General features: G+C 45.6%; 1 protein-coding gene across 3 annotated transcripts in view; it reads left to right on the plus strand.

The window, feature by feature from the left end:
• arhgap39 (Rho GTPase activating protein 39) overlaps positions 1-27,703 on the plus strand; it is a 445,463-nt gene that overhangs the window by 265,258 nt on the left and 152,502 nt on the right. For all 3 annotated transcript variants that reach the window (XM_052016995.1, XM_052016998.1, XM_052016996.1), the window contains one exon: positions 24,959-26,354. In XM_052016995.1, the coding sequence (XP_051872955.1) occupies positions 24,959-26,354 (1,396 nt within the window). The remainder of the gene's footprint in view (positions 1-24,958; positions 26,355-27,703) is intronic.

Genomic DNA, 27,703 nt, shown 5'->3' on the forward strand with positions numbered 1-27,703 from the left:
GCACTTCTAGGTCCCTCTGTTCCATAACACTCCCCTGTTATAGGGCCGTGCCATTCACTGTACAAGTCCCACCCTGATTTGACCTCCCAAAATGCAATACCTCACATTTATCGGGATTGAAAGCCATTTGCCAATCCTCAGCCCACATACCTATCTGATCAAGATCCCCCTGTTACTTTTCATAACCTTATACACTCTCTACAACACCACCTATTTTAGTATCATCTGCAAACTTACTTACTAGTGATCCAGAACATTGACTGTAAGAATAATGGTGGAAGCAGATCAGTCAAGGGTTTCAGAAGAGAATCGGACAGGCACCTGAAGGAAAAAAATTGCAAGGCTATAAGGAAAGAACAATTGATGGATAGCTAATTGGTCTGTGGAAGTATTGTATCGGCAGTAATCATGTGTCGTTACATGGCAGGCTTCATTATTTACTGGTCTTTTGTAATTATAAGATAGCACACTGACTGTGAATATCACTGGGCAGCTTGAGCTGATTCTGCTTTTGCTGCAAAAAATACCTTTAAATATGTGTTACCGTGGTAACAAACTGAATAAGAACAAAATCAGGTGAACAATGGAAACAGTGGAATAACATGAAGATACATGGACATCACATGCACTTCCATGTCTTCAGGCTGCATTCACTTCCAGAGCACTGCCACAGACAAACAACCAGATTACAAAAAAGCCAAAAGCACATGCAGTTTATGACCTTCCAGTCAATACCTTACTGCTTCCCATGATGAGCACAGTGGCTTGTCTTGCAAGCAAAGTAATGGTTCACTCATAGACATTGATCAGCAAAAAAAATCGCTCAGCATATTTCTACTCACAGTTCCCCTCCCCGTCCTGTGCCATTCACTCACCATTCCCCCACTCCCTCACCTCACTTCCCACCACCACTGTATTGCTGACATAACATTACAGAAATAGGCTTCAGCCCAGTTCAGTTGATTGGTGACCGGCCTGAAACATTAACCCTGTGTGTCTCTCCACAGTTGCTGCCTGACATGCTCCAGCATTCTCTGTTTTCAATTCAGCTGATCTCTTATGGTGTCCGGACCCTGCACCAGCCTTCCCCTACCCCTTTCCGTTAACCCTTATCAATATATTCTTCTGTCCCTTTCCTCACGAGCTTTCCCATCCATCATTGCCAAACCTACAAGTGGAATTGCATCCAGGCTGAGAGTTGTGCCTCTCCACTATTGTGCAGGTCTTGCTGCCTGCAGGCATGAACTGCCTCATTTGCTGAGATGTTGTGCCTGGAATTGAACATTGTGCCACCCATCCCAGCAAACGTCCCCACTTCTGAGTTTATGGTGCACTCTCTTTAGGGTAGACAGAGTTTTTTTCCCAGGGTGGAAATGTCAAATACTAAGGGGCATAGCTTTAAGGTGAGGGGAAAAGTTTAAAGGAGATGTGCGAGGCAAGTTTTTTTATACAGAGAGTGGTGGGTGCCCTGAATGCGCTGCCGAGGTGGTGGTGGAAGCAGAGAGGACAGTGATATTTAAGAGACATTTAGACAGGCACATGAATATGCATGTTCTTGTGCCCCACTGTTCTATGTTCAAAAAGAGAAGGCTGAGGGAGACTTGATGGTAGATTTTAAAACCATCGAGAGGCATAGAGAAGATGCCCCCAAGTCCAGGCAAAATCTGGTAAATTTTTCCTGCACTCTTTCCATTTTAATAACATCTTTCCTATAAAAGGGTGGCCAGAACTGAACACAATACTCCAGGTGAGGCCTTATATAACTGCAACATAACTTCCCAGCTCCTATGCTCAGTGCCCTGACTAATGAAGGTCACCATTGCCAAACTCCTCCTTCATCACCCTATCTACTGGAGACGCCACTTTCGGCAAACTATGGACTTGCACTCCTAGGTCCCTCTATTCCATAGCACTCCCCTTGCCCTCCCCTTCACTGCACAAGTCCAACCCTGATTTGATGTCCCAAAATGCAATACCTCACATGTGCCTCTTCAACTTACAGATACAGGCATCACTGGGAAGGCAGTTGGCCATCTTGTTGAGCTGCCTGTTGCTGTTTGATTCAACTGAGTCGTTTGCTGGATCATCTCAGAATCTACCACATTGGTGCGGGACTGGTACAGCATCTTGGCCAGACCAACAAGTTTCTTCCCCCAAAAAGTAAGAGGACGAGAAGCAGAAAATGGTGGAAGAACTCAGCCAGTCAAGCAGCATCTGTGGAAAGAGAAACCAGTTAAGGTTTCGGGTCAGGGATCCTTCTGCAGAGTCGGGGAAAGAGTGGGGGATTTATAGTTCTTAAAGCAGATCTGGGGGTAGGAATAAGGTGTAAGAGAAGAGACAACATGGAGATTGGTTTTGACAGTAGGGGTGATAGGGAGCATGAGTACTGACTGCTGGGGAGGCATTCAATAGAACTGAAGTGAGAAAGGGGCATAAGCATGATAATGGGAGACAACAAAGGAGCAGTTTACCTGAAGTTGGAGAGTTAAACGTTCATTCCAGAAGGTTGCAAAGTGCCCTTGTTTTCCAATAAGAGGATCATTTGGGTTTTTAACCACAATTCAGCTTCCCGGTTATTTTGCACCATCAAACAGTCGATGGTGGGAAGTAATTTCAGGTTCACTGAATTATTTGTCCAAACTTCTGCATTACTGATCCAGTAGCATAACTGCTAAGCTTATTGAGCCCAGTAGTTTGAGCAGGTTATACCACTGTGGTTATCTCAGATCAGACCCTGTGTCAGAATGTAACGTATGTGTGCTGCAAGAAAAAGTGCCTCACAGGTGGATAGGGTAGTTAAGAAAGCTTATGGGATGTTAGCTTTCATAAGTTGAGGGATCGAGTTTTAAGAGCCACGAAGTAATGATGCAGCTCTGTAAAACTCTGGTTAGATCACACTTAGAGTACTGTGTCCAGTTCTGGTCGCCTCATTATAGGAAGGATGTGGAGGTGTTGGAAAGGGTGCAGAGGAGATTTACCAGGATGCTGCCTGGTTTAGAGAGTATGCATTATGAGGAGAGACTAAGGGAGCTAGGGCTTTACTCTTTGGAGAGAAGGAGGATGAGAGGAGACATGATAGAGGTGTACAAAATATTAAGAGGAATAGATAGAGTGGACAGCCAGCGCCTCTTTCCCAGGGCACCAATGCTCAATACAAGAGGGCATGGCTTTAAACTAACGGGTGGGAAGTTCAAGAGAGATATCAGAGGAAGGTTTTTTTACCCAGAGAATGGTTGGGGCATGGAATGCGCTGCTGGGGGCAGTGGTGGAGGCAGGTATATTGTTCAAATTCAAGAGATTACTAGATAAGCATATGGAGGAATTTAAAATAGAGGGATATGTGGGAGGAAGGGGTTAGATAGTCTTAGGCGAGGTTTAAAGGTCAGCACAACATTGTGGGCCGAAGGGCCTGTATTGTGCTGTATTGTTCTATGTTCTATGTGGTGGAAGGAGTATAAGCCAAAAGTTCTGAGCGTACTCAATGAGCCTTCTCCACAGACAATGTAATTTACCAGGTGAAGGTCAGTTCCCATTGCTGTGTGCTCCTTGCATGATGCCATGTTTGCTTCAGATGGGCACAGAAGCTGGCCCAGAGCAAGCCTTTGCTTTTCCAGAACCAACTCCGTCCCTGCTATGCATTAGGGCTGGATTGCTATCTTTCATTTTTTTTTTGGCAACTGCAGTTAAACATGTGGGATTCTATGAATCAAGCTGATTTCAAAAGATTCTCTCCAAATTGTTTCTTTACAAAAAAAAAGCTTATTTATGATGAGCAGATCTCAAACCGTGCATCAAGGATAGCAACTTGGAAGCTGTAATAAGAGCCTTTCAGAGAAACACAATGTGACCATTGACAAAGCTTAAAAGTGGGAGACACTTGCTTCCTGAGAGCACTGATTAAGCTTCTGGTTGTGGGTTTAAGTGATGTGAAAGGCGTTGCAGAGTCCTGGGTCTTGTGCTTTATTTTTAACTTGGCGGCATTCCAGCAGCACATTGTAGACCTTGTTTCTTCTTGTACGTTTCTTCAAAAATTACTGCAACATCAAGTGTATACATTGCAAACAACACCTTTCTAGCACAGATCAATAGTGTTACTACCCCTTAACTGCAGTTTTAATGTTAATCCATTGTTATATTTTGGAGAATAAAATAAACTCTCTCAAATGTTGCCTTTAATTTTAAAGCTGTGTGGTAAGTCCCATTCGGATGATTTCTCATGCCATTCAGCCCAGATTGCAGAAGAACTTTGAACTCAAGATTTCTTTTAATCAAATAGTTTCATATAATCCTGCTTAAGATGCTCCCAATATTGTATTTTATAAATACATTGTGCTCATATCCTCCTCCACCACTATCTTACATCCTGCGCTGTTTCCTTGACCACATTACATGTAATATTCCCTATATTTCTAAAGCGCATATCTGTGCTCTGCTACCATTACTTCTGCTGTAACCTGCCATTGTTATCCTACCGCTGGATGGCTCTGAGCTTTAATGACAATCAAAATAAAAGCTGCAGGTGCTGGAAATCTGAAATAAAAAGGAAAAATTCTGGAAAGACTCCACAGGTCAGGCAGCATCTGTGGAGAGAGAAACAGAGTTGATGTTTCAGGTTTGAGATCCTCTGTAAGAACTGGGAAAGAGAGAAAACAATTTAGTTTTCACTGGCAAAGAAAGTGGGAGAGGGATGGATAGAACAAAGGGATTATCTCTGGTAGGCTGAGACCTTTTAATGAATTATCTCTGGGTAACCAGCATCCAGTCTGACAGGATTTACTGTGTACGTTCGGTTACCCTGTTATAGGAAAGATGTGATTAAACGGGAAAGAGTGCAGAAGAAATTTACAAGGGTGTTGCCAGGACTAGAGGTCCTGAGTTATAGCGAGAGGTTGGACAGGCTCGGTCTTTATTCCTTGGAACGTAGGAGAACGAGGGGTGAACTTATAGAAATGTTTAAAATTATGAGAGGCACAGATAAGGTGGACGGTAACAGTCTTTTCCCCAGGGTAGGGGAGTCCAAAACTAGGGGGCATAGGTTTAGGGTGAGAGGCACCTGAGGGGCAACTTTTTGACACAGAAGGTGGTGAATATATGGAATGAGCTGCCAGAGGATGTGGTTGAGGCAGGTACAATAGTGTCATTTAAGAACCCTTTGGTTCTTGCATTGGCGTAAAGGGGCAAAGCGAGGTGGGTGACGAGTAAAGGAAGGGGTATGAGTGCAGTTTCCTGTACTCAGTGTCAGATGTGGGAGTTCCCGGAGTCTACCTGCCTCCGGGAAGGCTATTCTGCACCCAGTGTGTCGAGCTGCAGCTCCTGAGGGACTGCATTAGGGAAATGGAGATGCAGCTCGATGACCTTCGTCTGATCAGGAAGAATGAGGAGGTGATGGAGAGGAGTTATAGGCAGGTGGTCACGCCGGGGCCACGGGAGTCAGGCAAGTGGGTCACAGTCAGGAGGGGGAAGGGGAAGAGTCAGGTACTAGAGAGTACCCCTGTGGCTGTACCCCTTGACAATAAGTACTCCTGTTTGAGTACTGTTGGGGGAGACAGCCTACCTGGGGGAAGCAACAGTGGCAGTGTCTCTGGCAAAGTTCGGCCCTGTGGCTCAGATGGGTAGGGAAGGAGTGAGGAGGGCACTAGTGATGGGGGACTCTATAGTTAGGTGGGCAGGCAGGCGATTCTGTGGACGCAGGAGAGAAACTCAGAAGGTAGTTTGCCTCCCATTGCCATGGTCTGGGATGTTTAAGATCATGTCCAAGATATCCTGCAGAGGGAGGGAGAACAGCCAGCGGTCGTGGTACATATTGGTGCCAATGACATAGGTAGGAAAAGGGATGAGGTCCTGAAAAAAGACTATCGGGAGTTAGGAAGGAAGTTGAGAAGCAGGACCTCAAAGGTAGTAATTTTGGGACTACTTCCTGTGCTAAGCGACAGTGGGTATAGGAACAGAATGAGGAGGAGGTTAAATGCGTGGCTGAGGGATTGGAGTAAGGAGCAGGGATTCAGATTTCTGGATCATTGGGGCCTCTTTTGGGGCAGGATTGACCTGTACAAAGAGGATGGGTTGCACTTGAATCCCAGGGGGACCAATATCCTGGCGGGGAGGTTTGCTAAGGCTACTGGGGGGAGTTTAAACTAGATTTGTTGGGGGGTGGGATCTGAACTGGAGAGACGGGGGAAGAGGTGTTTGGCTCTCAAATAGAGAAAGCTTGTAGTTGGTATGAGAGGGAGGACAGGCAGGTGATAGAGAAGGGACATGCTCAGACCGGTTTGAGATGTGTCTATTTTAACGCAAGGAGTATTGTGAACAAGGCAGATGAGCTTAGAGCTTGGATAAATACTTGGAGCTATGATGTGGTAGCCATTACAGAGACTTGGATGGCTCAGGGACTGGAGTGGTTGCTTCAAGTGCCGGGTTTTAGATGTTTCAGAAAGGACAGGGAGGGAGGCAAAAGAGGTGGAGGAGTGACACTGTTGATCAGAGATAGTGTCACGGCTGCAGAAAAGGTGGACGTCATGGAGGGACTGTCTACGGAGTCTCTGTGGGTAGAGGTTAGGACCAGGAAAGGGTCAATAACTTTACTGGGTGTTTTTTATAGGCCGCCCAATAGTGACAGGGATATTGAGGAGCAGATAGGGAAGCAGATCCTAGAAAGGTGTGAGAATAACAGAGTTGTTGTGATGGGAGATTTTAATTTCCCAAACATCGATTGGCATCTCCAGACAGTGAGGGCTTTGGATGGGGTGGTGTTTGTTAAGTGTGTTCAGGAAGGATTCTTGACACAATATGTAGATAGGCCTACAAGAGGAGAGGCTGTCCTTGATTTGGTATTGGGAAATGAACCTGGTCAAGTGTCAGACCTCTCAGTGGGTGAGCATCTTGGAGATAGTGATCATAATCCTATCTCCTTTACGATAGCACTGGAGAGAGATAGGAACAGACAGACTAGAAAGGCGTTTACTTGGAGTAAAGGGAATTATGAGGCTCTCAGGCAGGAAATTGGAAGATTAAATTGGGAACAGATGTTCTCAGGGAAAAGTACGGAAGAAATATGGCAAATATTCAGGGGATATTTGGGTGGAGCTCTGCATAGACATGTTCCGATGAGACAGGGGAGTTATGAGAGGATACAGGAACCGTGGTGTACAATGGCTATAATAAATCTAGTCAAAAGGAAGAGAAAAGCTTACAAAAGCTACAGAGAGCTAGGTAATGTTAGAGATCTGGAAGAGTATAAGGCTAATAGGAAGCAGCTTAAGAAGGAGATTAGGAGTGCCAGAAGGGGGCATGAGAAGGCCTTGGCAGGCAGGATTAAGGAAAACCCCAAGGCATTCTACAAGTATGTGAAGAGCAAGAGGATGAGATGCGAAAGAATAGGGCCTATCAAGTGCAGCAGTGGGAAAGTGTGTATGGGTCCAGAAGAAATAGTGGAGGTACTTAATGAATACTTTACATCAGTATTCACTACGGAAAAAGATCTGGGGGATTGTAGTGAGGACTTGCAGCAGGCTGAAAGGCTTGAGCATGTAGATATTAGGAAAGAAGAGGTGCTGGAACTTTTGGAAAGCATCAACTTGGATAAGTTGCTGGGACCGGATGGGATGTACCCCAGGCTGCTGTGGGAGGCAAGGAAGGAGATTGCGGAGCCTCTGACGATGATCCTTGCATCATCGATGGAGATGGGAGAGGTTCCAGAAGATTGGAGGGTTGCGGATGTTGTTCCGTTATTCAAGAAAGGGAGTAGAGGTAGCCCAGGAAATTATAGACCAGTGAGTCTTACCTCAGTGGTTGGTAAGCTGATGGAGAAGATCCTGAGAGGCAGGATTTATGAACATTTGGAGAGGGGTAATATGATTAGGAATAGTCAGCATGGCTTTGTCAAGGGCAAGTCCTGCCATGAGCCTGATTGAATTTTTTGAGGATGTGACTAAACACATCGATGAAGGGAGAGCAGTAGATGTAGTGCATATGGATTTCAGCAAGGCATTTGAGAAGGTACCCCATGCAAGGCTTATTGAAAAAGTAAGGAGGCATGGTATCCAAGGGGACCTTGCAATGTGGATCCAGAACTGGCTGGCCAACAGAAGGCAAAGAGTGGTTGTTGAAGGGTCGTATTCTGTATGGAGGTCGGTGACCAGTGGTGTACCTCAGAGATCTGTTCTGGGACCCTTACTCTTTGTGATTTTTATAAACAACCCGGATGAGGAAGTGCAGGGATGGGTTAGTAAGTTTGCGGATGACACAAAGGTTGGATGTGTTGTGGATAGTATAGAGGGCTATCAGAGGTTACAGCGGGACATAGATAGGATGCAAAGTTGGGCTGAGAAGTGGCAGTTGCAGTTCAACCCAAATAAGTGTGAAATGGTTCATTTTGGTAGGTCAAATATGATGGCAGAAGAGAGTCTTAATGGTAGGACTCTTGGCAGCGTGGAGGATCAGAGGGATCTTGGGGTCCGAGTCCATAGGACGCTCAAAGCGGCTGCGCAGATTGACTCTGTGGTTAAGAAGGCATATGGTGTATTGTCCTTCATCAATCATGGAATTGAATTTAGGAGCCGGGAGGTATTGTTGCAGCTATATAGGTCCCTGGTCAGACCCCACTTGGAGTACTGTGCTCAGTTCTGGTCACCTCACTACAGGAAGGATGTGGAAGCCATAGAGAGGGTGCAGAGGAGATTTACAAGGATGCTGCCTGGAATGCGGAGCATGCCTTATGAAAGCAGGTTGAGGGAACTCGGCCTTTTCTCCTTGGAATGACGGAGGATGAGGGGGGACCTGATAGAGGTATATAAGATGATGAGAGGCATTGATCGTGTGGATAGTCAGAGGCTTTTCCCCAGGGCTGAAATGGTGGCCACAAGAGGACACAGGTTTAAGGTGCTGGGGATTAGGTATGGAGGAGATGTCAGGGGTAAGTTTTTTACTCAGAGAGTGGTGAGTGTGTGGAATGGGCTGCCGGCAATATGTGGTGGAGGCGGATACGATAGGGTCTTTTAAGAGACTGTTGAATAGGTACATGGAGCTGAGAAAAATAGAGGGCTATGAGTCAGCCTAGTAATTTCTAGGGTAGGGACATGTTCGGCACAGCTTTGTGGGCTGAAAGGCCTGAATTGTGCTGTAAATTTTTCTATGTTTCTATGGTACATACAGGAATGGGGCTTAGAGGGATTTGGGCCGAATGCAGGAAAATGGGACTAGCTAGGTGGGCACCTGGTTGGCATGGACTCGATGGGCCAAAGGGCCTCCATCCGTGCTGTATTGCTCTATGACTCTATGACTCTACCAAAGCTCATTGCTTCATTTACAATGTAAAACCAGGGCTGCCTGCCATAATTCTACTGTTATGCTGGATCCCTTCAGAATCTATTAGGGTAAGATAAGATAAGAAAAGCTAAGATCTACAGCACTGGTGTGGGACTGGTATGGCATCTTGGCCAGACCAACAGGTTCCTTCCCCCAAAGCAATAAGGGCACCAAAAACAGAATGTGCTAGAGGGACTCACGATGCCATACCAGTCCTGCAACAATGCAGTAGATTCTGAAGTGCCCGAGACCACAAGAAATTGCAGCGAGCTGTGAACGCAACCCAGTCTATCGCGAAAACCAGCCTCCCCTCCCATTGACTCTGTCTACACTTCCCACTGCCTCGGTAAAGCAGCCAACATAGTCAAAGACCCCACCCACCCAAGTCATTCTCTCTTCTCCCTCTCCTATCGGGCAGAAGATACAAAAAGCTTGAGAACACCCACCACCAGACTCAAGGACAGCTTCTATCTCGCTGTTATCAGACTCTTGAATGGACGTCTTATACAATAAACGAACTCCAGTCAGGGAACTGGAGCTGCAGCTGGATGACCTTCAGCTCCTACGGGACAACGAGGAGTACATAGATAAGAGTTACAGGGAGGCAGTCACTCCTAACCTGCAGGAGGCAGGTAGCTGGGTGACTGTCAGGAGAAGGAAAGAGAATAGGCAGGTAATGCAGAGTGCCCTTGTGGCCATTCCCTTCAGTAATTACTTTGGATACTGTTGGGGGGGGGGGACCACCCAGGTGAAAGACACAGTGACGAGGTCTCTGGCACTGAGCCTGGTTGTGTGCCGCAGAAGGGAAGGGGGGAGAAGAGGAGGACGGTAGTGATAGGGGATTCCATAGTAAGGGGGCAAACAGCAGATTCTTTGGACGTGAAAGAGACTCCCGTATGGCATGTTGCCTTGCGGTTGCAGGGTCAGGGACGTCTCGGATCGGGTCCACAGCACTCTGAAGGGGGAGGGTGAACAGCCAGGTTGTGCTACATATTGGTTCCAATGACGTAGGTAGGAAAAGAGATGAGGTCCTGAAGAGGGAATGTAGGGAGTTAGGTAGGAAGCTGAAAAGCAGAACCTCAAGGGTAGTAATCTCTGATTGCTCCCTGTGCCACGCACCAGTGAGGGTAAGAATAGGTTGATTTGGCAGATGAATGTGTGGCTGAGGAGTTGGTGCAGGGGGCAGGGTTTCAGATTTGTGGATCATTGGAATCTCTTCTGGGGAAGGTACGACAGGTAAAGGGATGGGTTACACCTGAAATGGAGGGGGACCAATATTCTTGCGGGCAGGTTTGCTAGAACTGTTGGGGAGTGTTTAAACTAGTTCAGCAGGGGGATGGGAACCAGAGTGATAGGTCAGAGGTTGATTCATTTACTGTACAAGTAGATGCAGACTATAGAAAGACTGTGAGGAAGGATAGGCAGTTGAAAGGGCAAAATTGCAGTCAGTTGGATGGGCTGGAGTGTGTCTACTTTAATGTGAGAATTATCGGGAACAAGGGAGATGAACTTAGAGCGTGGGTAAGTACATGGAACTATGACGTGGTGGCCATTACAGAGACTTGGCTGTCACAAGGGCAGGGTATTCCGGGGTTTAGATGTTTGAAAAGGGACAGGGACAGAGGTAAATGAGGTGGGGGAGTAGCTTTGCTGATCAGGGACAGTATCACAGCTGCAGAAAGGGAGGATGTCCGGGAGGCATCGTCTACTGAGTCAGTGTGGGTGGAAGTCAGAAACAGGAAGGCAGTGATCACTCTATTGGGAATATTCTACAGAACCGCCCCCCCCCCCCCCCCCCATAGCAGCGGAGATACTGAGGAGCAGATCAAGAGGCAGATTTTAGAGAGGTACAAAAATAACAGGGTTGTTGTCATGGGTGATTTCAACTTCGCTAATATTGATTGGCACCTCCTTAGTGTAAAGGGGATAGATGGGGCAGAGTTTGTTAGGTGTGTCCAGAAGATTCCTGACAAAGTATGTGGACAGGCTGACTAGAGGAGAGGCCATATTGGACCTGATACCAGGCAATGAGCCTGATCAGGTTTCAGATCTCTCGGTGGGAGAGCGTAACTCCTTGACCTTTACCATAGCCTTGGAGAGTGATAGGAGCAGACGATATGAGAAAGTATTTAATTGGGGGAGGGGGAATTATAATGCTATCAGGCAGGAACTTGGGAGCTAGAAGGAGGCATGAGAAGGCCTTGACGAGTAGGATTAAGGGAAACCCCAAGGCGTTCTATACGTATGTGAGGAATAGGAGGATGGCTAGGGTGAGGGTAGGACCAATCAGGAATAAAAGAGGAAACGTGCCTAGAGTTGGAAGAGGTAGGAGAGGTCCTTAATGAATACTTTGCTTCCGGTATTTACCAGTGCGAGAGACCTTGACATTTGTGAGAATGGCAGACAACAGGCTGATACGCCAGGGCATGTCAACATGAGGAAGGAGGATGTGCTGGAACTTTTGAAAAACATTAGGATAGATAAGTCACCGGGGTCGGACGGGATATATCCAAGGTTATTATGGGAAGTAAGGGAAGAGATCGCTGCGCCTTTGGCGATGATCTTTGCGTCCTCACTGGCCACAGATGGTTGGAGAATGGCAAATGTTGTTCCTTTGTTCAAGAAGGGTAGGGATAACCCTGGGAATTACAGACCAGTGAGTCTAACTTCAGTGGTGGGCGAATTACTGGAGCAAATTCTTCGAGACGGGGTTAATGGGCATTTGGAGAAGAATTGGCTGATTAGAGACAGTCAGCATGGCTTTGTGAGGGGCAGGTCGTGCCTCACGAGCCTAATTGAGTTCTTTGAGGATGTAACAAAGCACATTGATGAAGGTAGAGCAGTGGATGTGGTGAACATGGATTTTATTAAGGGGTCTGATAAGGTTCCTCATGGAAGGCTCATTCAGAAAGTTGGAAGGCATGGGATCCAGGGAAATTTGGCTATGTGGATTCAGAATTGGCTCGCCCATAGAAGACAGAGGGTGGTTGTAGATGGAGCGTATTCTGCCTGAAGGTCGATGACTACTGGTGTTCATCAGGGATCCGTTCTGGGACCTCTGCTCTTTGTGATTTTTATAAATGACTTGGATGAGGATGTGAAAGGGTGGGTTAGTAAGTGTGCAGATGACACGAAGGTTGGTGGTGTTGTGGATAATGTAGAAGGTTGCTGTTGGTTACAACAGGACATTGATAGGATGCAGAGCTGGGCTGAGAAGTGGCAGATGGAGTTCAACCCAGAAAAGTGTGAAGTGGTACACTTTGGAACATCGAATTTGAAGGCAGAATACAAGGTTAATGGCAGGAGTCTTAACAGTGTGGAGGAACCAAGGGATTTTGGGGTCCATGTCGATAGATCCCTCAAGGTTGCTGCTCAGGTTGATAGAGTTGTTAAGAAGGCGTTTGGTGTGTTGGCCTTCTTTAGTCGGGGCATTGAGTTCAAGAGCTGTGAGGTAATGTTGCAGCTCTATAAAACTCTGGTTAGACCACACTTGGAGTATTGTGTTCACTTCTGGTCACCTCATTATAGAAAGGATGTGGAAACTTTAGAGAGGGTACAGAGGAGATTTACCAGGATGCTGCCTGGATTGGAGAGCATGTCTTATGGGGACAGGTTGAGTGAGCGAGGGCTTTTCTCTTTGGAACGAAGGAGGATGAGAGAGGTGTACAAGATCATAAGAGGCATTGATTGAGTGGACAGTCAGGGACCTTTTCCCAGTGCAAAAATGGCTAACATGAGGGGACATAATTTTGAGGTGACGGGAGGAAGTTACAGGGGGGATGTCAGAGGTAAGTTTTTTACACAGAGAGTGGTGGGTGCTTGGAACGCACTGCGGCAGAGGTTGTGGGGGCAGATACATTCGGGATATTTAAGAGACTCTTAGATAAGTACGTGAATGATAGAAAAATGGAAAGCTATGTGGGAGGGAAGAGTTTGATAGATCTTAGAGTAGGATAAAATGTCAGCACAACATCGTGGGCTGAAAGGCCTGTACTGCGCTGTAATGTTCTATGTTCTCTGTTAACTCTTGATCTTTCAATCTACCTCGTCTTGGCCCTTGCACCTTATTTGCCTACCTGCACTGCATTTACTCTGTAACTGTAACACCATATTCTGCATTGTTTTCCTTTTGCGCTACCCCGATGTACTTATGTATGGAATGATCTGCCTAGATGGCATGCAAAGCAAAGCTTTTCACTGTATCTCCGTACATGTGACAATAATAAACCAATTACCAATTACTAACAGTAGAATTATGACAGACAGCCCTGGTTTATATTGGAAATGAGGCTGTGAGCTTATTACTGAGGATCAGCCATAATTGCATTGAATGGTGGAGCAGGTTCAAAGGAATTCCAATGTTCTGCCCTAGCTCATCTACTTTGATTCCTTTCAGCATCCAAACATTTATCAATATCAGCCTTGAATATATTCAATAACTGAACAACCACTGTTCTCTGGGGTGGGAGATTCACAATCCCCTGAGTAAAGAAATCTCTTTTTAACCTCAATCCTGATGTCCTTTACCTGAGACCGTGCCTCTGGTTCTCGACCCGCCAACCAGAGAACACAGCCTTTTAGCTTTTGCTCTGTCAATCCCTTTCATTATCTTGTTGTTTGAAAAAAATCACTCTCTTCTTCTTCTCCAAATTCCAGAGACCATAGTAACAAGGTAAGGGGAAAACAGGGTGAATTGTCTCTCAAAATAGGACACAATGGTTTCACAGATTGTATTTATTTTTGGAGACAACCTACTGGTAAAAGTGGGATGGGAGAGTGGGGTTACGGTGATGATCCACCAAGGTCCTATATAATGATGAATCGGGCCTACTGGCCAACTCCTGCTTCTACTCTTATTACATTTGTTACCGTGGTAACATGGCTGCTAGGAGACTGGTTTCACCGTGAGTATTAATACATCTCTGGAAGCATGTTGTTCTACAGCACAGAGGAAGATCTCAGTAGGTAGTTCAGGAATTAGGTAGACTGTCAGTGACCAGAGCAGTTGTGGTGGACTGTTATAGAAGAGAGGCTAAGAAGGAGCCACAGCAATTCTGAGTCGCAAATGGTCTGAGATGGCTGGAGAAGAACCTGCTGTGGGCAGGTGGGGGCTTGAAGCATTAAAGCCTGCACCACGTCAAAAACATTTTTGTAACTTGTCTTTCAATATGTTGTCTGGCTAATTTCACAGAAAAGTAGCAAAAATATTTTTAAGGGAGAGGCCGTGACAATGGGATTGGGTAGAGGTCACATTGACAAAGGCAAAGGGAGTTGCATAGCTCAGTTGGAAAGTGGGAGAGATAGTGAGAGAGTGAGATATCATCTGGATATCTGAGAGAGAAAGAGAGAGTCCTAGAGATCACCTGGACATAAAAGGGCAATGGAGGTGGTGGGGAGGGGGTTGTCAGTGTGTGTGAGTGAGAGAGAGAGAGAGAGAGAGAGAGAGAGAGAGAGAATGACAGAGGAGAGAACATGAATGAATGAAGGAATGCTGGCGAGGTCATCTGGAGGTGGTGCTGGATGTCACCTGCACGCGGAGAGAATGCTGGCAGCTAACTTGACATAACAGGGAGGGGGAATAGAGGGAGTGCTCTAGGGGACACCATGACATTAAGTCAGAGACAGAGTACTGGAGGTCACTAGGATACAACAGAGAATGCCAGGGACTGACCAGGGACCTAGTTTCAGCAAATAGTGCAGTTCTGTGAAATTTTGTGGAATTTAACCTTTACAATTTTAATATCTGAAAGTATTAGTAAAAGGTGAGTGAAGGGCTGCACATTCAACAAAGCTCCATCCAGTTAGCCACCATCCAATGGAAGCAGAGAGTGACTGAGCACCTGGCATATCCGTGGACATTCTGCAGCAAGCGCTGGTCCTTTGGCTTAACTAGTTTGTGCCTTTACTCCTTTTGCAAGCGGGATGTCCAGATCCCACATTCCCAGTCCTTTCACCTTTTCTGTTATCCACTTATCCAATCTAACCTTTATTTTTGCAAGCAGGGGTAGGGTCTATTTTGTCATAGGCATGTATGCTATTTGTAATTAGGCATCACATCAGTCACTGGGGCACCATAATTCTTTGTCGAAGTCACGTGGTGTATCGTTCAGTAGCATGTGGCTTGTAGTCTGAAAATAAACATGACAAGAGCCAGATTTGAGCATTAAAGTGTAATTAAGAAAACAAAGATAACAAGACGTAACAAGGTGGCAGTAGTCTAGTCAGTCAAATTTTATAATGCCTAAACAACGTGAATGCTTAATTCAACTCTTAAAAAATCACCACTGTGCTGTGTTCCCACTTGGGAAACTTTAGCAAAAAATAAACTGACATTCAACGGTCTCCCGAAAAGCACGAGTGATGAAGAGCAAGTCAATTGCATCCTTTTGTTGATGGCAGTGATTAGAAAGATAGGATTGGATCTTTCCAGCACCTGGGAGATAAGTGAGTCAGAGAATATAGTCCTGACAAGATCTTCCATAAAAATTCAGCGCACATCTTGAGCCAAAATCAAATCATCAGAATCATAGAAATGAGTTTCAAAGCCTGAGGCAGGGACCAGGTGATGTCCTGACAAGGCTTAGAAACCCAGCCAGTAAAAGCAAATTCAAATAAATGCATGAAGTGCAGCTGTACTGAGGCATTTGGGCATCAAGCGTATCCAGAAAGCCTTGGGCAGGAAGGAGGGACAACGGGTTACAACAGTAGGTTAAGGAAGCCAAAGGTAGGTAGCTGAGGATGCTGAACAGCCAACCTCCTGATCAGTCCTGGGAAAGGTAGTAGTGTTGACACAGTTAGTCAACAGGAGGATGAAAACCAGACCAAGAGAAGGCTATGTGGGAGCTATGGGTGGCCATAGGAACTCACAAGGAACAGAATACTCTGCAAACAGATCACACTGCAGATTATGTGGCAAATTCAACCACTGGCAGAAGACATGCAAATCAAAAACATGTGGGAGAAATGCCAAAGAAGAGCAATTGAATCAATTGGAAAGAAACAAAATCAGAACATCCACCCCACAGAAGATGACATGGAGTTTGAGGCCAAGCTAAATATTGAAACTGTGCATCCACATGGATGTGACAGTTCTTAGAGAAAAGAAACCTATGCTGCAGAGGTGTTCAAGAGGCTTTTAGACAGACAGGTGAGTATGCAGGGAATTGGAAGGATATGGCTCATGTGTAGGCAGATGGGATTAATTTAAGTTGGCATTGTGCTTGGCACAGACATCGTGGGCTGAAGGGCCTTTTCCTGTGCTGCACTGTTCTGTGTTCTATGTTCTCCCACCCAGATCAGCAAAAGGTTGAAAAACAAGCATACAGCTGTCAGCTTCAAGTTACAACTGCTTGTGGAGGAGAGGGGCTTGGAAGGGATTCAAAGTAACATCACCGCACTCAGGGTTATACCAAAAGATCATACCTGAAAGAAGATGAGCTTCTGAAGGAAAATGTCTTGAAACAAAGCAACATCATGATGGTGTATGGAGGAAATAAACATTTCCCCAACTCGGAACAGCCAAAATGGGAGGAATGCACAAAGTTTTCTCTGTACTCTTTGTCACAGAAATGGAAGAACCTGCCATCCTGGGTCTGAGGAGTTATGAGGAGCTACAATTGATCCTCAGATTTTATAGATTCATAGAGTAAACCAGGACGGAAGCAGATCCTTCGGCCCAATTCATCCTGCCGACCTAACTGTCTATCCCAGCTGGTCTCACTTGCCCGCATTTGGCCCTTATCCCTCTAAACCTTTTCTATCCATGCACCAACAAACAATCCACTGGAGGACCTCAGCGGGTCGAGGAGCATCTGTGGAAGGAAAGGAGTTGTCGACAATTCAGGGTTTCGACCTGAACTGTTGACAGTTCCTTTCCTCCCACAGATGTTGCTCGACCCACTGAGGTCCAACAGCAGATTGTTTGTTGCTCCAGATTCCAGCATCTGCTGTCTCTTGTGTCTCTATCCATGTGCCTGTCTTATTTTAGGGAATGAGGAAAGGCAACTGATAGAAGTGTCGGTGTCAGAACCCTTTGGAAACAGTGACCATAGTTCAATTAACTTCAAGGTAATCATGGAAAAATATAATGTTGGTTCTCGAGATAGAGCCCTAAACTGGGGGAAGGGGGATTTCAACAGTGTAAGATGGAACCCAGCAGAAATAGATGAGGAGCAGCTGCTAAAGGGGAAAATGACATCTGATAAGTGGAAGGCATTTAAAAACGAGATAGTAGAAGGGTAAGAAGCAAAGGTGGTAAGTGTGATAAGTTTATGGAACCTTGGTTAACAAAGGATATTGAAGGTTTGATCAGGGGAAAGAACGAAATGTATGTCAGGTATAAATTAAATAAATTGGTACATTTATTATTGTCACAAGGTACAGTGAAAAACTTTGTTTTGCATGCCAAGTGTACAGATCATTCCATTACATCAGTACATTGAGGTAGTACAAGGTAAAACAATGACAGAATGCAGAATAAAGTGTAACAGCTACAGAGCAAGTGCAGTGCAGGCAGACAATAAGGTGCAAGGTCATAACGAGGTAGATTGTGAGGTCAAGATTGTGGAACCATTCAATAGTCTTATAACAGTACCCTTGTACGATAACATGGGCTTTTGACCTCATAGGAAAGTGGTATTGAACAAATCCTTTGAGGTTTATAGGGGATATAGGAGAGAACTTAAGAAAGAAATTGAGGCAAAAAGGGGCCATGAAGTGACCTTGGTAAGTAGGATCAAGGAAGGTCCTAAAACCTTTTATATTAGAAGCAAGAGGGTAGCTAAGGAAAGAATAGATCCCTTAGGGACCAGAGGAGTAATCTGTCAGTGGAGCCAGGGGATATGAGTGAGATCCTATATAATACTTCTCATTGGAATTCACCAGGAAGAAGAATATGGAGGGTGGAGAATTGAGGGGTATGCTGATATTCTGAAGCATACAGTATATATGTTAGAAATATTGGCACACATTAGGATGGATAAATCCCCAGGGCCTGACCGGATCTATACCAGGATGCTAAGGGCAGCAAGGGAGAAGTTTGTTGGTGCTCTGATGGAGATTTTTGCACCTTTGTTAGCCAAGGGTGAGGTACCAGACAACTGGAGGACGGCCATTGTTGTTCCCATGTTCAAAACGGGCCTTAGGGATAAAGCCTGGAAACTACAGGCCGGGGAGCCTTACGTCATTGGTGGGGAGGGTGTTGGAGAAGATTCAGAGCGACAGGATTTATGTTCACTTGGAAAAGCAGGGACAGATTAGAAGTCAGCATGGTTTGTGCAGGAGAGATCATTTCTCACAAATGTGAGTTTTTTGAGGAGGTAACTATGAAAATTGATGATGGCAGAGCAGTAGACATGGTTTACATGGACATTAGTAAGTCTTTTGACAAGGTCCTGCATGGTAGGCTGGTCCAGAAAGTTAAGGCACAAGGGATTTAAGGCATATTGGCAAACTGGATCCAAAATTGGCTTGCTGATAGAAGGCAGAGGGTATCAGTGGGTGGGTGTTTTTCTGACTGGAAGTCTGTAATAAGCGGTGTAGTAGTGCTGGGACCTCTGTTGTTTATAATATATATAAATGACTTGGATGAGAATGTAGGTGGTCTGATTACTACATTTGCAGATGACACGAAAATTGGTGGAGTCTTAGATAACGAGGAAGTTTGTTTAAAGATACAGCAGGGCATAGATCAACAGGGTGAGGCAGTGACAGATGGAACTTATTCCAGGTAAGTGTGAGGTAATGCACTTTGAGAAGTCAAATTCTGGTCGGACATATAGAGTAAATAGCAGGGGCATAAGGAGAATTAATTAAAGAGAGACATTGTGGTGCAAACCCATAGTTCAGTGAAGATGTCTGCACAGGTGGATAGGGTAGTGAAGAAGGCATTTGATATTTTCATAGGCTGAAGCACTAAGTATTAGAGTCGGGATGTCAGCTTGCAGCTGTACAAAACATTGGTTAGACTACACGTGGAGTATTGTGCACGGTTGTGGTCGCTACACTACAGGAAGGATGTGGTAGCGATGGAGAGAGTGCAGAAGAGATTCACCAGGATGTTGCCTGAAATGGAGGGCTGTAGTTAAAAGGAAAGATTGGATTGGCTGGTAATGTTCTCACTGGAACATTACTGGCTGATAGAGGTTTATAAAATGATGAGGGGCGTGGATAGGATAGGTAGTCAGAGTCATTTTCCCAGGACAGGGGAGTCTAGAACTAGAGGGCACAGGGACAGATTCTTCACACAGAGACTGGTGGTTATTTGGAACAAGCTGCCAGAGGAGGTGGTAGAGGCAGGTACAATTACAATATTTAAAAGGTATTTGGGCAGGTACTTGGCTAGGAAAGGTGCAGGGTATACAGGTGCAGTGAAGGAAAGTGGGATTAGCATAGATAGGCGTCAGTGTCGGCTTTGTCAAGGTGGGACGACAGGGCCCATTTCTGCGCTGTACGATTCCATGATGCTGTAAACCAAGGTGAATTCGTAGGAGAAAGTGATTTCAGACTCCTGGAGCAAATGTACAAGAAAAACCAAAGCGATGTGCCATCAAGGCTGCAAAGATCAGTCCTGAGGCTTCAGGATAATGATTTCACTGTGAAATATAATACAGAAAAAGAAATGGTGCTAACAGATGCATTTATCTAGTCTGTTGCCACAGGAGAAGCGTTAGACAAGAGATCTAGATGTGAAGATTCCTAGTAAATGTGATACCATCAAAGATGAGTAAGATCAGAGAAAGGATCAACAAATACATGGAGTTACAGGGATAGTAAGTGCTTCAGGGGTTGCCAAAAAGGTAAAATGAACATAGCCCGTGATAAGACATTACTGGTCACAGATCTCACTAGAAGTTAGTGCGCCACTGGCTAAATCCAGAGAGTTGTTAAGAGAATCCAGAAAGGTATAGAAGTGTTCAAACTGAGAACTAGGTCAGTTGTATATTGGACTGACATCTACAAAGATATAGATAAATGGTGTCAACATGTGTATGCTCGAAGTACAGAAATACACAACAAAAAGAGATGAAGATTACTGAGGTGCCACCTGCTGTAGGAGCTGATTTGTTCACACACAGCCAAGAATGATAGCCGATATCATTAACTATTGCAAATTCCTACTGATTAGAAGGATGAAAGGTTTGAGAGCCAGCAGTTTGAATCCTATTTGCTTCGAAGGGGGATGGGATGGAAAAGGTGAACAAAGGCAGAGAGATCCTGGGTGGACCAGTAGAAGTGGGATAGGAGCACAGGGGGAGTGGGTTACCTGAAATTGGAAAATTCAGTCTTCATATCATTGGGCAGTTGGCTACCCAAGCAGAATATGAGGTGCGTTTCGCCTCCCCATGGCTCTGGAGAAGGGCCAAGGACAGACAGGCCATTGTGGGAATGGGGACGGGAGTTGAAATGACATGCAGGTGGAAGCTCACAATGGAGAAAAATTGGAGCACATTAGGGTGGGTAAATCCCCAAAGCCAGATGGGATCAGAATCAGGTTCATTATCACTGACGTATGTGGTGAAGGGTGTTGTTTTGTGGCAGCAGTACAGTGCAAGACATAAACATTACTATAAGTTACAAAAATAAATAAATAGTGCAAAAAAGGAAGAATGAGACTGTTCAGAAATCTGATGGTGGAGGGGAAGAAGCTGTTCCTGAAATGTTGAGTGTGGGTCTTCAGTCTCCTGTACCTCCTCCCTGATGGTAGTAACATGAAAAGGGCATGTCCCGGGTGGTGACTGTCCTTGATGATGGATGCTGCCTTCTTGAGGCATCACCTCTTGAAGATGTCCTCAATGGTGGGAAGGATCTATTCCAGGATGCTACAACAAGCAAGGGAGGAGATCGTTTAGGCTCTGAAGGAGATTTTTGCCTTTTCATTATGCTCAGGTGAGGTACCAGACAACTGGAAGATGGTTAACATTGTCCCCTTGTTCAAATAGGGATAAGCTTGGAAACTATAAGCTGGTAAGCCTTACATCAGCGGCAGGGAAGTTATTGGAGAAGATTCTGAAGGACAGGGTTTATGTTCACTTGGGAAGAGAGGGAAGTGGTTAGGAGGAGTCAGCATAGTTTGTGTGGGGGAGATTACATCTCACAAATCTGATTGAGTTTTTTGAGGAGGTAACTAAGAAAATTGATGAAGGCAGAGCGGTAGATGTGGTTTACATGGACTTCAGTAAGGCTTTTGACAAGGTCCCCATGATAGGCTGGTCCAGATCGCTATGTATTCAGTGGCCATTTTAATAAAGGCTTGTCAATCATATTAGTGATAATTAGATGATAAGATAAGATAAGATCTTTATTAGTCACATGTACATCGAAACACGTAAGTTCAATCAGTATTGGTGCATTAGCAACAACTCTCAATCAGACTAAAATAAGTTACTTTCATGAAATGCTAACTCTGAAGGAGAAGGAACAGCAGGAATTTATACAACACCATTCACAACTTCAGGATATCCCAAAGAATTTTGCATCAAACGATGCATCTTTCAACATGTCGTCATTGTAGTAATGTGGGAACCCATGGGAGCCAATACTGCACGTTTCTCATACACTGCAATGCGATAAAGACCCTTCACGTTAATTGAAGTAATTTTTTACCGTTGATGTCAATTAAGGGTAAGTATTAGCCAGAGTTCTGCTGCTCTTCTTCACATAATGCCACCAGATTTTTATATCAGGGTTTCATTTTAATTTCTTATCTCATCAGTCATTGAATCATACAGCAAGGAAAACAGGCCATTCGATCCAACTCGTTCATGGCTACCTGAGCTCAGAATCAGGTTTATTATCACTGACATATCACAAGATCACAAGACAAGGGAGCAGAGCAGGTCATTCGGCCCATCGAGTCTGCTCCAAGGAAAGGGAAATAGAAATGAGAAATGGGGAATGGGGGAAGAAGAAGAAAAAAAAAACTATTCTAATCCCAATTACCGGCCTTATCCCCATATCCCTTGATATCCTGACTATTTAGATATCTATCTATCTCCTCCTTGAACGCCCCCACTGATCTGGCTTCCACTGCTGTACGTGGCAAGGAGTTCCACAAATTCACCACCCTCTGGCTAAAGAAATTTTTCCTCATCTCTGTTTTGAAACTGTACCCTCTAATTCTAAGATTGTGCCCTCTGGTCCTGGACTCACCCACCAAGGGAAACAGCCTAGCCACATTTACTCTGTCCTTTCCTGTCAATATTTTAAATGTCGCTATGAGGTCCCCTCTCATTCTTCTGTACTCCAGCGAGTACAGTCCAAGAGCCGACAAACGCTCCTCATACTTAAGCCCTTTCATTCCAGGAATCATCCTCGTAAATCTCCTCTGAACCCTCTCCAACGTCAACACATCCTTCCTAAGATGTGGGGCCCAAAACAGCGCACAATATTCCAAATGAGGCCTCACTAGTGCCCCGTAGAGCCTCATTAACACTTCCTTACTTTTATACACTATACCTCTCGAAACGAATGCCAACATAGCATTCGCTTTCTTTACCACCGATCCGACCTGGTGGTTAACCTTTAAGGTATCCTGCACGAGTACCCCCAAGTCCCTTTGTACTTCCGTGCTTTGGATTTTCTCTCCTCCTAGATAATAATCTGCCCGCTTATTTCTGCTTCCAAAGTGTACAACTGCACATTTCCCTACATTGAATCTCATCTGCCATTTCCTTGCCCATTCTCCTAAACTGTCTAGGTCCCTCTGCAACCTTCCTATCTCTTCAATACTCCCTACTCCTCCCCCTATCTTGGTGTCATCCGCAAACTTAACCACGAAACCATTTATTCCGTCATCCAAATCGTTAATGTACAAATTTGTTGTTTTGCAGCAGTACAGTGCAAGACATAAAAATTACTATAAGTTACAAAAATAAATAAATAGTGCAAAAGAGGAATAACGAGGTAACGTTCGTGGGTTCATGGACATTTCAGAAATCTGATGGTGGAAGAGAAGAAGCTGTTCCTGAATCGTTGAGTGTGGGTCTTCAGGCTCCTGTACCTCCTCCTGGCTGGTAGTAACAAGAAGAGGGCATATCCTGGATCGTGAGGGTCCTTAATGATGGATGCCACCTTCTTGAGGCACCACCTCTTGAAGATGTCCTCGATGGTGGGGAGGTTTGTGCCTGTGATGGAACTGGCTGAGTCTACAACCCTTTGCAACCTCTTTCGATCCTGCAATTTGCAGCCTCCATACCAGGCGGTGATGCAACCAGTCAGAATGCTCTCCATCGTGCATCTGTAGAAATTTGCAAGAGTCTTCGGTGACTCGCCAACTATTGGTATTGGTATTGGTTTATTATTGTCACTTGTACTCAGGTACAGTGAAAAACTTGTTTTGCATACTGTTTGTACAGATCAATTCATTATACAGTGCATTGAGGTAGTACAGGGTATAAACAATAACAGATTACAGAGTGAAGTGTCACAGCTACAGGGAAGTGCATTGCAGGTAGACAAAAAGGTCCAAGGTCAAACAATTCCATCTCATCATTTAAGGGAACCATTCAATAGTCTTATCACAGTGGAATAGAAGCTGTCCTTGAGCCTGGTGGTATGTGCCCTCAGGCTCCTGTATCTTCTGCCTGATGGGAGAGGGTAGAAGAGAGAATGACCCGGGTGGGTGCGGTCTTTGATTATTTTGGCTGCTTCACCAAGGCAGCGAGAGGTAAAGACAGAGTCCAAGAAAGGGAGGCTGGTGTCCGTGATGCGCTGGGCTGTGTCCACAACTCTCTGCAGTTTCTTACGGTCCTGGGCAGAGCAATTGCTATACCAAGCCGTGATGCATCCAGATAGGATGCTCTCTGTGGTGCATTGATAAAATTGGTGAGTGTCAAAGGGGACATGCCAGTGCCAAACTAGTTCCATTTGCCTGCATTTGGCCCATATCCCTCTAAACCTTTCCTACCCATGTAAAGATGTTGCAGCACTCCCTTCTTATTTCACTGTTGTGTTGGCCTACTGAGAGAGATAATTTGGACAATTACTTAAGAAAAGAAAAGAAAAAAAATAAGGGTTTGGGCGAAAGTATGGGGGAATGAAACTAAGGCAACAATTCTTACAATGAGCTGGCACAGACACAATAGGCTGAATGGCCTCCTTCTGAGTTGTATCAGTCAGTAATTTGGAGTGGCAGCAACAAAGGAAGAAGCCTGAAAAAAGACGTTTTGATTACAATGTGCCTCACCTTAAGATGATCGACTCCATTTTAAAATTACATATTCTTTCAAAAGTAGACCTTTAATTTCCCCCTCCCCATAGAAAGAAGCGGCTTTCTCCTGCGGCTGTTCCCCAGTGCCGCCTACTAATAATTTAAACAACAAGCAAGTTTTAATCTAAATTTAAATCTCTCATCATGATGCAAATGGCGGTATAATTGAGGGTTCTGTAAAATGATGAGGAAACGTGGATCTAAATCTGAAACAAAATAAATCCATTTAAAGAATTATTTTCTGTACATCATGATACAAGTAAACAACATGCGTGTTGAGATTGTGCCAAGTGGTTCAATCAAGCACACAAGCTACAGACTGGCACAGGCATAGAAATGTTTAATCAGGCACCAAAGTGCTGAGAGTTTTACACACTGTAGCTGTTGTCCTTGTTACCAGTTCCTTTGTTATTAACTCCTTCTTTCCTCTCTCCTCATTTTGTGCAGAACATCGCCTCATCGGTGGATGACAGGCACCAAGGAACGCATGTTGATCAAAGTTACAGACCGGGAACCAAGTTACCTACTGCATCAGGGTAACGGGAATGCCGAGAACCAGCCAGGAACACGGCCGCGGAGACCATCAGGGCACCAGCTGCCTCATGCTCATAGCTTTGCGTCGGACAGTGACAACCAGGTCTTCTTCACAGAGCGCAAGCCATCCCCTTACCTGAAGAGGGCCGAGCACATAGGCGGCTGCTCCCCAGTGCTCGCGAGAGGCGAACCCTATCACTCCCCGATCCATTATCAGCATAGAAAGTACTCCTTCGAATCCCAGCCCTCGTCTCCCCGATATGGCTACGAACCCCCTCTCTACGAGGAGCCCCCCGTTGAATTCCAGGCTCCTATTTACGATGAGCCGCCCATGGAGGTGCAGTGTGAGGGAATCAGCTATAGAGCAGGATCGCCCCAGAAGTCCCCAGTTCGAAAGCCACACCCAATGCTTCACTCTCCCAAACAGGGCCAGAACTCTCCCTATCAGCACCTTGTGTTAACGAAGCAGAAATGCGCTGAGAAATCCATGAGTTTAGAATACAGTCCAGCGGGCAAAGAACTCGTGAAGCAGCTTGTATATGTGGAACAGTCCGGCTCCAGCCCGAAATTCAAGTCAAGCACAAAACATCGATATTCACCCAGTGCTGCATCCACCATTTCTTACACGTTGCAACACAGCCCTTCGTTGGTGAGAGACTTCCAGCGTTCAGAGTCGAGATCAGCTGACTACAATGGTCTGGAGGAGTCTGAAGTCAGGTTCGGCCACCAAGGCGGCCAGCTGATCCACGAGGACTCGATGTCGTGGTCCAGCCAGCACGACTCGCTGTCTTCCATAGGTTACTCGCCCAACACAAGGAAAAGGAAAAGCAGGAAGCCCTCACTGACGCAGGAGGGCTGCGGTGTGGTGGGGGAGAGCTGTGGGGAGGTGAACCCAGTGTCTGAGCGGCTGCTGACGGAGGAGAGGCACTCGCCCCTCGAGAAGCCTCAGCCGAACCAGACCGAGGGCAAGAGCGCGGAGGCAGAGGCACTGCGGGGCTACCCAGACGTCCACATGACCCAGGCCAGGCTCGCGCGGGAGGCCCAACAACTGCATCACATCAAGCAACGCAGCAGCTGGGACTCGCAGAAGGAGGTGTCAGGCTACGAGAGCGACGGAGCCCTGCCGTTGCCCATGCCAGGCCCCGTGGTGCGAGCTTTCAGCGAGGACGAAGCGCTGGCCCAGCAGGACAACAAGCACTGGAAGAGGAATACATTTGAGAAACTCGGCTTTCCCCAGGTGCTGTTGGAAAAAAGTGTTTCTGTGCAGACCAACTTGGCCTCACCGGAGCCTTACTTACACCCATCACAGGTAGGTCTTCGGAGCAAGCATCCTCAGAATAAATGCAAGGGTGATGTATGGAGGGATCTTGGGGTCCATGTCCATGGATTCCTCAAAGTGGCCACACAAGGGTGGTAAAGAAGGTTCATGGCACGCCTTCATTGGTCGGGGCATTGAGTGTATGAGTCAAGAAGTCATGTCAAAGTCAAAGTCGAGTTTATTGTCATGCACACAAGTACATGTACGCATAGGTGCAATGAAAAACTTATTTGCCGCAGCATCACAGACACATAGCATCAGATAAGCAGTATTCACAAGAAAAACATAAATTAAACATAAATTATACAGAATTTTTACAAGAAAGAAGACAATTAGAATTTAAAAAAAGTTCATTTTAGTGGAAGGTGATCACAGTGTTGCTAAACTGTAGTGATTAGGGTTGTGCCGGTTGGTTCAAGAACCGAATGGTTGAAGGGAAGTAGCTGTTCCTGAACCTGGTGGTGTGGGACTTCAGGCTTCTGTACCTCCTACCCGATGGTAGCTGTGAGAAGATGGCACAGCCCCGATGGTGGGGATCTTTGATGATGGATGTTGCCTTCTTGAGGCAGCACCTCCTGTAGATATTACCGATGGTGGGGAGGGATGTGCCCATGATGTATTGGGCAGAGTCCACTACTCTCTGCAGTTTCTTACATTTCTGCACATTCGAATTGCCGTACCAGACCATGATGCAACCAGTCAGGATACTTTCAACAGGACATCTGCAGATGTACAGAGATATCTTGGGGTCCATGTCCATAGCTCCCTGAAAGTGGCCATACAAATAGATAGGGTGGTAAAGAAGGCTTATGGCATGCTTTCATTGGTTGAGGCATTCAGTGTATGAGTCAAGAAGTCATGTTGCAGCTATATGAAACTTTGGTAAGGCTGAACTTCAAATATTGTGTGCAATTGTGGTCGCCCCATCACAGGAAGGTTGTGGAGGCTCTGGAATGGGCACAGAAGAAGTTCAACAAGATGCTGCCTGAATTGGAGAATCTAAGCTTTCAGGAGAGGTTGGACAAACTCGGATTGTTTTCTCTGGAGTGTCAGAGGCTGAGGGGAGACCTGATAGTTCAAAAAGTTATGAGAGGCATAGATAGGGTAGACAGAATCTTTTTCCTAGGGTAGAACTATCAAGCACAAGAGGACATGCATTTAAGGTGAGAGGGGGAAATTTTAAAAAGATGTGCGAGCATGTTTTTTTATGCAGAGAGCGGTAGGTGTCTAGAATGGGCTTCCAGAGATAGTGGTGGGACCAGATATGATAGTAGCATTTAAGAGGCTGTTAGACACATCAACATGTAGGGAATGGAGGGCTATGGATCATGTACAGGCAG

This window comes from Pristis pectinata, chromosome 5 (genome assembly GCF_009764475.1).
Source record: "Pristis pectinata isolate sPriPec2 chromosome 5, sPriPec2.1.pri, whole genome shotgun sequence".
In the NCBI taxonomy this organism is placed as follows: Eukaryota; Metazoa; Chordata; class Chondrichthyes; order Rhinopristiformes; family Pristidae; genus Pristis; species Pristis pectinata.